The 11529-nt window shown below is 47.6% G+C and overlaps 1 protein-coding gene across 2 annotated transcripts; it reads left to right on the forward strand.

The window, feature by feature from the left end:
* The first annotated feature begins 1620 nt into the window (after positions 1 to 1620).
* Positions 1621 to 11526, forward strand: LOC144948744 (golgin subfamily A member 4-like). Of its 2 annotated transcripts, XM_078878429.1 has the most exons (10): positions 1621 to 1740; positions 2294 to 2424; positions 3053 to 3187; positions 4978 to 5008; positions 5537 to 5605; positions 6099 to 6171; positions 6708 to 6802; positions 8539 to 8625; positions 10381 to 10416; positions 10797 to 11516. In XM_078878429.1, exons 2-9 carry the CDS (start codon positions 2378 to 2380, stop codon positions 10399 to 10401), a joined length of 558 nt encoding a protein of 185 aa, XP_078734555.1. In that variant the 5' UTR covers positions 1621 to 1740; positions 2294 to 2377; the 3' UTR covers positions 10402 to 10416; positions 10797 to 11516. The 2 variants fall into 2 exon arrangements, with proteins under 2 accessions (XP_078734555.1, XP_078734622.1); XM_078878496.1 differs by lacking the exons at positions 1621 to 1740; positions 2294 to 2424; positions 3053 to 3187 and adding an exon at positions 4049 to 4607 and having other exon boundaries at positions 4967 to 5008; positions 10797 to 11526.
* Positions 11527 to 11529: the final 3 nt, after the last annotated feature.

The raw sequence follows: 11529 nt of genomic DNA on the forward strand, positions 1-11529 counted from the left end.
GGAGGTCGTGGGTTCTACCCCGACCCTGACGCCTGCTGCTGTATATTTGGAGTTTGCGTGTTCTCCTCGTGGTCGCGTGGATTTTTCTCTGGGTCCTCCAGGGTTTGCTTCCACATTTAGAATCCTGCGTTTCGAATATTTGGCTGAAATACATTTCCACTGTGATAAGCCACTTCGTTGAGTTATAATTTGTAGCCAGATCGCTTCTGAAAATAGCTACATATAGCTAAGGGGGCTTTACCTGGTACATTTAAAAAAATGTTTAGTTTAACGCACAACACTCGTGACAGAGTTTTGAAATCGCACAGCGGCCCCTGGTGTGTAAGTCATGAACCGACATCGCAGGATAAGCCGGTGGAGGCGTCTACACGAGACCAACAAGACACTTCAAGTGACACCGGGTTCTCAGCTTGCCATCAGCCCCGAGTGACGGCTGCCCCGCAGGTACAGAACCCCCATCGCTGATGACAAAAGCGGCCACGTGAACTCAGAAACTCGGTCCGTCAGACCGATCACTGACGTGCATTCGTCTTACAAGATCGACATTCAAGTTTCAAGTTTAATTTATTTGGTATAGCCCTGTGAGCCATGCGGCTCTTAAGTCGGGTGCAACCGCAACAAACAAAATATGAACGGAGAACATCTTAAAGCGACGACGCGCAACAGAAACATCCTGGATAAACCAGCAAATATTCAAAAAAAAAAAAGCTGTGTGCAAAAATCCCAGTGTGATGCAAGTCAAACAATAACAACCATAATACAATTAAAATTACACATATGTTTTCGAAATCACCTAAATAACGTTATACAAACAATGTAACAACAGTAATCATAGGAACTGTGATTTAAATTTAACAATAAACGATATACTGTATATAACATGTACGACCAAACTTTGCAGCCGTTCAATTTCACGATGGAGCTGTGTTAATAATGCCTAGAATAAAGCCACCCGCGAGCGCGGACAGGTGCTGTAGAGGTATGGGGGTGACATATGGCCATGTCACGTCGACAGGTGAGAGGTGTTCTTGCGTGATGCAGACAGCTGAGCGTGAACACTGACTCTGTGTGGCGTGGCCCCGTGCCTCCCGCCGACGCTAGAGGGCGCGGTATGACCCTCCACCAGCACGCTTCAACTCCAGGGGGCTTCGAGGAGCCAAGCCCCCTGGCTCGTCTCTGAGCTCTCCCGCAGATGTCACCGTCTGTGCGCTGCCGGACACTCGGGGTCAGATTCACGTCGAGACGAAACGGCCCCAAGCCTATCGCTCGGCCGTGTTGCCTGCTTATTTCTGACTGTGTGATGGCGTCAATGGTAGGCGTTGGCCTAAGCTAGAGAACGTTACAGTTTACAACTATCCCTCAGTGTAAACATGGCCAGTTCCCACAGCGTAATTCACCCTGTCTGGGTTTTTTTTGTCGCTAGAACAGGCACTTCAATTTGGGTGCTTTTGACCCGGAGGAGAATATTTTTTTGTTCAGCGTCACATTTCGCATGAGTGATGTTCGATAATAATGCTTCGCTTCATTAGGCTGCTTGTATTTTATTTTAAAACGCTTGAGTGCAGAGTAAATTAGTGACAGCCTTCGATTTCTGTGTTTGGCGACTGCACCGTTGCAGGAACGATTTGGAAGACTTGCAGGTGCAGCACGGCTCGGCCATAAAGCAGCTGATCCGCGAATTCAACACGAAGATGTCGGAGAAGGAGCAGGAACTGGAGGCGGCCGTGAAAGAGGCCATGAGTGAGTCTGGCCCCATGCCTGCTGCAGCATGTGGCTCCTGTGACACTTTCAAAACGATTCCTTGCTTCCGACAGCAGTGTGTTCACGCGTTGGATTAGCCTATGTGTACCGGAAGACATTCTTACATGGTGAGCGAAGATGTATGTACGTACGTGTGTATGTTGAACGTCTTTCGCACCGTACGTAGCCAACCATGCTAATCGGAGGTGCGGGGGAAGGACAGCAAACTCAACACAACATGAGACGCAGCTGCCTGCCCAGACTTTACGTGGCATCCTAACATCGACTAAATCCCAACAGCAACATCCCTAATTTGGCTTCATATCATCAGTCTGTGGAGGCTCAATGCAGTCACTACTTGACTCTCTGCGTCAAGAGGTATTGGCTGCGAACTAACGAGCAGCGTCACCATTGAACGCGGTGCTACAATTCGCCGTTACGTCAACTTGTGCCCCGAGGTTTTAAACCACGCGTTGGCCGTAGGGCACTGTTGGGGGGCGGGGGGGGCAGTAGCCCTTCTTGCTGTGAGAGCTGCGATTGCCCGTGTGCCCAGACAAAGGTGAGGAGGTGGAGACGGAGCTGCTGCGTTTGCACAAGACCAAGGTTCAGGACCTGCTGGAGCAGCTGACAGAGAAAGATGCCCACATCACCCGCACTGCCCAAAAGTATGAAGAAATCGTGCAGGTAAAAACGCAAAGTACAAATTGTTTGTGGGGCCCCATGTGGCTGCAACAATCTGCGCAGTGATGGTATTCACCCCCTATGATGCTGAGTGGACAACGTAGCAACACAGCGTGTGGATAAAGCGATATTGTCACTTGCTGTGAATGATGAGAAATTCACCCAAGTCTGTGCACTCACTGTGTTTACGTTCCTTAATGGGTCATCATTTGCAGGAAGTGGTATAATTGAATAGTCTCCAAAGCGATCAGTAGAGAACATGTCCACATAGCCGCTGAAGCCCAAGGCAAGCAGGAGGCAGTGATGGCTACACTATACTGATGATTTCAAACAAGGATGAAGCCAGTCTACACTTGTCTCACTGTTCTGCTGCTGCCTAAAATATTGTTACGTGGCCACAATTTTGCCTCTTGAGCCGACGGTCTAAACAAACACGGCGGTATTTATCCAGAATCGGAATATTTATTCTGGAGGAATCCAATGAGCTATCAAGCTCTATTCTCACAGATGTGCAGCAAAAACGTTTGTACAAATGTCCGTTTATTGTACGCGATGGGAGGGAAGCGGTCACGCTGGAGCGTGTGTGGACATGTGTACGCTGTGCGCGGTGTGGGGGGGCGGGGGGGTGCAGAGCCGGGACGAGGAGCACCAGCAGCAGGTGCGGGAGCTGCAGGCGGCGCTGCTCGCCCAGCAGGAGCAGCACCAGCAGAGGGAAGTTGCCCTGCAGGAGCACGCAGACCAGCTTGGCCTCAACTCCGCACAGCAGGTGTGTCCCCACGGCACCGGGCTCTCGCTCCCTCGACGCTACGCACGACGCCTCGTCTGTTTCTATTTGATGTGTACCCTTGTCTATATACATACGAGAGCAGTTATCACCGTGAATTCCATTTTAATGTTTCTTTAACTTAATTGTGTTACGTGTCATTTGTCCAAGGCAATTTTTTTTCGGGAATTTTTTAAATGTATATTTGTGCAGTATTGCTTAATTCGTCTGTAACGCGATTCTTGTTTTTTGCTTTCTCTAAATTCTTTGGATGATTTTTCTTCAATTTATATTTGTTTCATTGTTGTACTTACTTTAATGTTCTTGCTATTGTAAATTTGGTGAGCCAGGGCACTCTGGAGAATGAGACTCTCCTCCTGGTCTCCTCAATTCTCACCGCCTGGTTAAACTAAATAAAGCTGAAACTTGGTGGTCAGTCCACGTTGACGTGAAATCAATTACACAGGCCCTCTAATATTACCCACAATGCCCTATGTACATATTTTATGTTAATCGCCGACCCATATTGAGTAAAATTGTATCTGTCTTGTCCTGTGTAACTTACTCTGTTAGGTTATCAACTTCGATAGTAAAACATCCAGTGACACTGCCCATTATTAGTCAATGTCCTTGTTTATGGACAGCCTTGATACAGGTTGGGATGTTAGGTGAGCTTCAGCTTTATTAATTATCTAGGCCAAACTTATGCGGATTTATTCTCAGTGTTGTAGTTTGTATAGGAGCATTAAATACACAATCGTGTACTCAACAGTACATGCTCAACTTTCCTTCCAACGTTCAAAGTGACTTCTGGCAGTTGGACTCAAATGGAAGTGCACGTTTTTTCCCTTCTCGCCAATCATATCCGTCCAGGTTGCTCAGCGGTAGAGCGAGTTGGCTAACGATCAAAAGGTTGCGAGAGTTCAAATCCCGGTTGGGGGTTGACTCGGCTTATCGTACGTTCAGGATCATTAAAATAAGCACCACTTTGTAGTCAAGACAATAGCAGTGGTTAGCGGTGTACACTTGCCCACCATCATAGTAAAATGTGGAATTTCTGTCACTGGCTCAGGGCTGTAATCAGAGGATGAGCACTGCCTCACTGCTCATTTTAGCAGGAAATCACTTTGACCTGAACCCAGTCATGGCAAGGGAGTTGCCAGTACCCAACCTAAAGGTGTACGTTTAAAGCAGCAGCAGCGCAGGTCCCGTCGAGTCACGAGAGCATTCGCGCAAGCGGCTGCATTGTTGTTGGCATCTAGGGGACTAAATAACCTGTGACGCCCCTAACCACCAGACGTGTGACCTCAGCATTGGCCGCCTGTTGTTGCGCATGCTTACTTTACATGCGATGCGATGCCAGGAGATGAAAATGAAGCAGTATCTAAAGAAAAAGCTTCTGTCCATGAGTAATCTACAGCAGGTAGCCTGCTCCACCGATGCTTGGCAGTGTTGTCATTGTAAAACCACGTTCATCATCTTTGAATGCTTATTTCTTTTTAGTTGCTGCCAGTGCATGGGATGCAGCAGGTACTTTTATTTTCGTTTTGAGAGTTTTCTATATTTTAATTTGTCATGTAACCCATACGCATGGCTTCCCGATCAACAATCCAGAGATTCACGTGTAAATACCGCATGGGCAAATTTTCCAAAACGCCGTGCAGCTCATCGTGTCACTGGTATCGCTCACCACATCACCATCGTGTCGATCACATCACTCACCACTGACATACTGTGCACCATCATGCCACTGACGTGCTTGCCGACTGTGTTTATTGACAGGACGTTCACAGGCAGAGCCAGACAGAAGTGGGAAATATGCAGGTACCACCACTGCATTTACACACTTGAAGCGAGCAATCTCTTCACAGACACCACAGTGTATGTAACACCACTGGCATAATCACATGTGACGTGACACAGCATGGCAATGAACTGAACTAAAGCTTTTTTAAAACTAAACAATTTTAACTTTTCCAGGTAAAGATTTACACAATGTCATTTTGCAATGAATCGTTGGTACAGGCAAGTCAGACTCGGACTTTATTACATCTGGTGAGGTCCCATTAAGCTCCGTAGCACTTTTACGAGGACGACCGCAGCCCAAGGCCGAGGGCAGGCACGGCAGTTACGGACATTGCACGGTGGGAATGTACAAACTATAAATAGCAACAACGAACGATATTTACCCAAAATATGCCAAAACTTCCTGCAAACAGGAAAAACAATAAAGAGTGCTTGTATAGCAATCACAAAATAGTCTCGAAAGAAATGCTGTCATGGACGTATGTAAATAAACTGCGTGTGCAACGTCGGACAAATGAATGATGTCTTACTGCCATCCGACATCAGAGTCAACTTGCAGAGAAGACGACACTGCTTGCAGAGGCCCGGTTGCAGGAGCAGGAGTTCAAAGAAAAGGTAACAACAGCAACATCCCCGCAACACCAAGCAAGAATCCCAGCGTACGGGAAACATTTGGATAAAAAAAAACCTGCAGCCACGGGTGCCAATACCGCCACGCTGACAACAACTCTCCTCGCCACACATTCACTTGTGTGACACTCTGCCTTTCATCCATTACTTACATTAATCTTCTTTGGTATGGATTAATAACGGCAGATTAAATGTGTAATTTTAGATTTGTTATCCACTCGATTGTTCAGAAGGAGAGTGGATCTCGTCCATTCCCCCTTTGAACGAGTGAAGACGGCATCGGCGGCGGGGTGTTTACGATGCGGTTGATGGTTTGGGATTCGTGACCACACTCGCAGGCCGCCTAGTCTTTCCTACATTGATAACGCACACACTGTGATGGCTTCTGCAGTACAGATGGACGTACGTCTGTCTGTCGACGAGCGAGACCTCTGGAGGTGCGTTTCTAATGCGCTCGCTCGCGGTGTCCGTGCTGCAGATTCATTCCTTACAGGACCAGGTGAATGTTTACGAGAAGCGAATGGCTCTTCCGTTTGGGGCATCGTACACAGGTGGGCTTGCACCCCGTGGTCCCATCACACTCGCACGTTCCTTGATGGCCTTCGTGGGCCGAGATGCACACACTGCCCACAACACTCGGTTGCCTTTATCCCTTGCCCAGTTGGAGTGAATAATACTGGTAGGAACCTCCTGGTTACACCAGCCCACAGGGGATTATTGTGTCCGTCCGTCCGTCGTGCATCCAAAAATGGGAGGGGTGGGGCTGGGTGGGGAGGGGCTGTGTGGGGAGGGTGGGGAGGGTGGGGAGGGGAGGGTGGGGAGGGGCTGGGTGGGGAGGGTGGGGCTGGGTGGGGAGGGGCTGGTCACCCCGTGGTGCCCTTATAAAACTCAACGTTTAACCTACTCACGCCGGCTTGTGCCCGCCCTCACAGTCGGGCATATTTGCGGAATACACCACGCCGCCGTTGACCCTGGCCATTGACCGAGCAACCCGACGTTCCTACCAGCTCCCTCCGCAGGAGGAATGTGTTTATTCTGACCAAGGTTACATGCTGTACTGAAAGTGTCCCTTTGTGTGTGTGTGCAGGCGCACATGGGAGTCATGATTTGTCGGGAGAGCCGACAGAGTTTGAGTACCTGCGGAAAGTACTATTCGAGTACATGATGGGGCGGGAGACTAAGGTATGTGGGTTGAGGATGCCACACTTTCACCTGCAGGTGCCAGTGCTGATTCACTAAATCCACACAGCCATTCGGCCTGGCCAGGCAACGTCTGTTTTTACAAAACTCGTCACCCAGCAGCTCCGAAATGTTCTGGAAACATATATTATACTTTTCACTGCACTAATACTGACTATGATACTGATTATAACACATCAGATTGTGGAATATCGAAACGGTACACAATGGGTTATCTTGGTAGTATGAGTGCAATTTTTTTTGCTGGAGTGGAAAAGCTCTGTATTAATACCCCCTTAATGCTGAGCAGTTGGGGTGGGAGGACAACCTATGGATTACATTCATCGTCACCATACGTTGGCGTTTGACTAGACATTTCTGCACGCTGTGGTGTGTTGTGCGTTGGTGTGCACATTCACACAAACGCGTATCGCCAGTGCGCGCCGGTGGAAGTCGCTTCTCAGCCAGCCCTGGCTTCCCCTATAATTTGGCCTCTAATAGCGAAGAATTTCTTTTTTTAAATCCTTTATATTAAGTTCGCTTGCTTGCGTGCTTGCGGGCTTGCGTGCTTGCTTTCTTACGACCGTGCAAATCTTTCGGTCGTTTTTTAACACACTTCCCGTGATCCAATCGAGCTGACATTTTCCACACAGACTCGTTGTGCGTGACAATTAATTTTCGTGAAAATTTTTTTCCAAAATTTGACACTGTTTAGGGAATTTTTTTAAAATATATAATTTCCAATTGCTTAATGCTGGCAGACAATCATCTGACCCATAGGTGGCAGCCATCTCAAGCCAGAGGACGAGAGGACTCTAGCCGCCACGCATATAAAGGATTTAGAGGGAAAAACTTAGTTTTTACGGGTTAATTTTTTTTGGGCTCTGCTCTCGCGCACTCAGGTTGGTTTTGCTCGTCTGCCATCTGCTTAGTCTCTCGCAGTCCCGTTTGTCAGAGCCAAATGCCGCATTCACCATTCTGCAGGACAGCTTTGTCTTTGAGTGAAACCACTGAAGATTCGAGCGCCAACACAAATCTTTTTGTGGCTGTGGTTTCCATTAGCATTGCGACACGTCGCTGCCTCTTGCACAGTTACAGTGGGGATGGCCGGGTAGAATGCAGCGGCTGCCGTTAAGAACCGTGCCTCCTCTGTTGAACTGCACTTAGGCACAGAGTAAGACGTGCGAGGGGCATGCTGTACAGAAAGAATCACTTTAGATTCTCAATATCCCTGCACTCGCAATTCCTGCTTGATTCCTGCTTGATCCATGTTCGCTCCCACAAACCACACCCGTTCTTACCTTAACGTCCACCCGCTCGCAAACACAACAGATCTCACTCGCTTGCACCGTTTTGCCCCCTCCCCATTAGCCGTGGTGCTGTATTACTCTGGTGCGTGAGAACGCCTATTGTAACAAAAGCTACTGCCTCACACCAGCCGTTCCCGTCTGGGAGTGAGAAGATGTCATTCGTGCTTCCATGTTGATTTTAAAGACTGGCGTTTCTTTGTACATTTTGCAATTTCTCTGTTGTCTTGATTAAAAACTGTAAACAACACTTTGAAAATGACACTGAATTCATTGATGATAATTGACATATGCAACCAGCCACCCAAGCCACAATGGCAATACCTGTTGTGATGCCATCCGAGTCTGAGACGGAAGCTGCTCCCTGGACACGTGGCAATGCCCACGTCATCGCTTGCCTCGTCACCGTTCATGCGTGTGGGTGTGTCGTAGACTCTGGCCAAAGTCATCACCACGGTGCTCAAGTTCACACCAGAGCACAGTCAGAAGGTGATGGAGCGCGAGGAGGCGCGTGCCACGGTGAGACACAAAGGCGGCGGCGCAATCGGCAGGTGGTGACGGGCCGTGCGTGTAGCCCCCTTCCACTGCTGTGCATATTCTAGATTTGAAGCTTTCGTGACTACAAGGATTTATACTCTAAGGTTCTTTCGGTAAAGTCACGTAGGTAATTTTTAAAAAATAATAATAGTAAAATAATAAATGAAAATAACTCTATTAAATCACGACGTTTCGGAGGCAACACAAGTCTCAGTCTTCAGGTGGGACCGTCACAGCCAAATTTCTCTTCACTTGATACAGTAAATTTAGCTGTGACGGTCCCACCTGAAGACGAAGACTTGTGTGGCCTCTGAAACGTCGTGATTTAATTGAGTTATTTTCATTCATTATAATTGTATTATTATACATATATATATTTTTTTTACCTACCTGACTTTACCGAAATAACCTAAGAGTATTCTAGATTTAAAGCTTTCGTGACTGCAAGGATTCATATTCTTAGGTTTTTTCGGTAAAGTCACGTAGGTAAAACATTAAAATTAATAAAAGTAAAATAAAATTAATAAAAAGTGTGCCGTACTTGGCCCTTCCCCATCTCCAACCATTATATATATGGAGTGGTAGCTCTTGTAATCTCTCATTTACTTGATACAGCTGTCGTGGCTGTGACGGTTCCACCTGAAGACGGAAGCTTGTGTTGCCTCCGAAACGTCGTGATTTTTATTTTATTTTACTTTTATTAATTTTAATGTTTTACCTACGTGACTTTACCGAAAAAACCTAAGAATATGAACCTAAGAGTATGCTGTGCATATGCCTGAGCGTGTCGTTGTGGCGTGTCCGCACACCAGCTTGGATGCGTGTGTTCACGCCCTTGTGTGCTGTCATCGTTATACTCGTGGGTAAGCGTGCGAGTGCTGGAAATTTTCGGTAGAAGTCCTTCCTCCGCCCTCCTTACAAACCCCTTGCTTGCCGAATTGATGGCTTCCGTGCCACAACTCTCCACAAGACATTTCTTGAGCCCTACTACACGTGATCGTGTTGGTTTCCTACATTGTAACCCACTTATATGCCTTGTTCTTTCCGAGTATATTTAAATCCAGGTTCTCAGGAAACATAATTTTTAAAGGGCTTCTGATATGCAGCTTGAGTTCAGTTGTGTTTAACAAAAGTATTTAATATTTGCATCACTAATTGGCACAATGTTTTGTGAAAATGAAGTATTGCGATTTCAAATAATTTAGCATGCACTAATGCATACAGTGCTCCATATTTTGTGAATATAAAGAAATGGGGTCTTTGCTGGCAAGGGCTGCAAGAAGGCATTGTGTGTGTCTGCTCATCAAGGCCTTCACTCAGGCCTAGTCTCCTTTAACACTGTTGAACGTGGCTTCCACTGACCATGAGCACCACCCAGCCCCCCTCGATAGCTCCTGCCGTACATGCAGGCGATGGCCGACAGCTTCCTTGACCTTCCCGATTATTGCCAATTTGCCCATTTTGCAGACATGGCTAATGACCAAGGTGCACCTCCTGCATGGGAGTGAAAGCCACGTTGGCAGATATTAGAATGAGCGGGACGGAAGTTCATTTTTGAAAGAGGGCAATCGAGTAAACGTTGTGCATGTTCACACAAATATGAATAAGTATTGCCCGATTTTTTAAAAAAATGAACACATTTGTGCTGTAGTCTGCTTGCGAGGGGCGTGCCTCGGGAGTGGCTCCCTGGCCGACCCTCCTCGTTGGCGCTTAACTTGCTGTCCTGTGTGCCCCCAGTTTGCCGTTTACCCACGGTGAGGGCCGTTTGTCTTGGTGAGTGGCTTTCCGCCTTGCTTGTATTAACACATTAGCATTTAGAAGCTGTCATGTTTGAATAACAAGAGCCACCTGAAAATAAAATGACAACAATGGAGGCACCCCATGCTTGCCTAGCTCGCGTTGGTAATGAAAATAAAAACCTCAGCGGTTGCTCATTTGGGTTAAGTGGCTTGTATATGGATCGTTAAAACAGCGAGGTCGCTGCTCTTCTTGATGAAAGTGTTGCGCAAAGCGCAAGAATCCGATATCCTGCAAATGTTTGCCTTCTGCTGGGCAATCTCAGCCAAGCAGCAGGGCCAAGCAAGCATGCGGGTGCCAGCGAGTTTTTGGCCGATGTCATTAACTACCCCTCACGACTCTCTTGTGTGTGACAGAAGTGGCGCCTATGAGGAGGGATTGGCTCGTGTCCACCATCCTGCACTCCCTTCACCTACTCGACAACACAACCTCACCCCTCCCCCCCCCCACCACTAAACTGTCAGCAGCCACACGCACGCACGTCACGGCTGTCACGTGTGGCCGCAGCATACTGTAGACGCGATACGCAGGACTTGAATGCAGAACACTAAACCACTGGCTCGACACCCTCCAGCTTTCCAAGACAGACGAGTCTGCAGGAGCAGAATTGCACCATGGGCCACCTGCCACCACAGAGAAGTGCATTTCACGTATGAGCTGTGGTGGAGAGAGGTGGGCCATGATGGGCTGTGGGAACTGGAGTGGGACTACTGATCTAAAGCTATGCAGATGAGGTTTTCGGTTTTTTTGGGGTAAGGGTATTTGTTTTTTGGCATAATGTAAAGAGTTGTATATGGCAGGTTGCTTTGTGGAGCAGCAGTGGGTGATTGGCCCGTGATTGTGCAATATGCAGGTGTTGCTTTAAGTGAGCAGCTGCCTTGTGTAGCAGCTGTCCAACACATGCTGTGCCTTGGTGATGGTTGCTGCTGCTCTGGTGACTGTACACTGCTTGCCATCCCAAATTGCGAAAGGTATTTATGGTGGAACTGCATGACACCTGTACTTGGAAAGCAGGAGTTGGCATTGAGATGCTTTTGGGTGTATATAATGGATGGCTTCTCGATAAGTGTATTTGTAATGTATGGTGAT

This window comes from Lampetra fluviatilis, chromosome 1 (assembly GCF_964198595.1).
Source record: "Lampetra fluviatilis chromosome 1, kcLamFluv1.1, whole genome shotgun sequence".
Lineage (NCBI taxonomy): Eukaryota > Metazoa > Chordata > Hyperoartia > Petromyzontiformes > Petromyzontidae > Lampetra > Lampetra fluviatilis.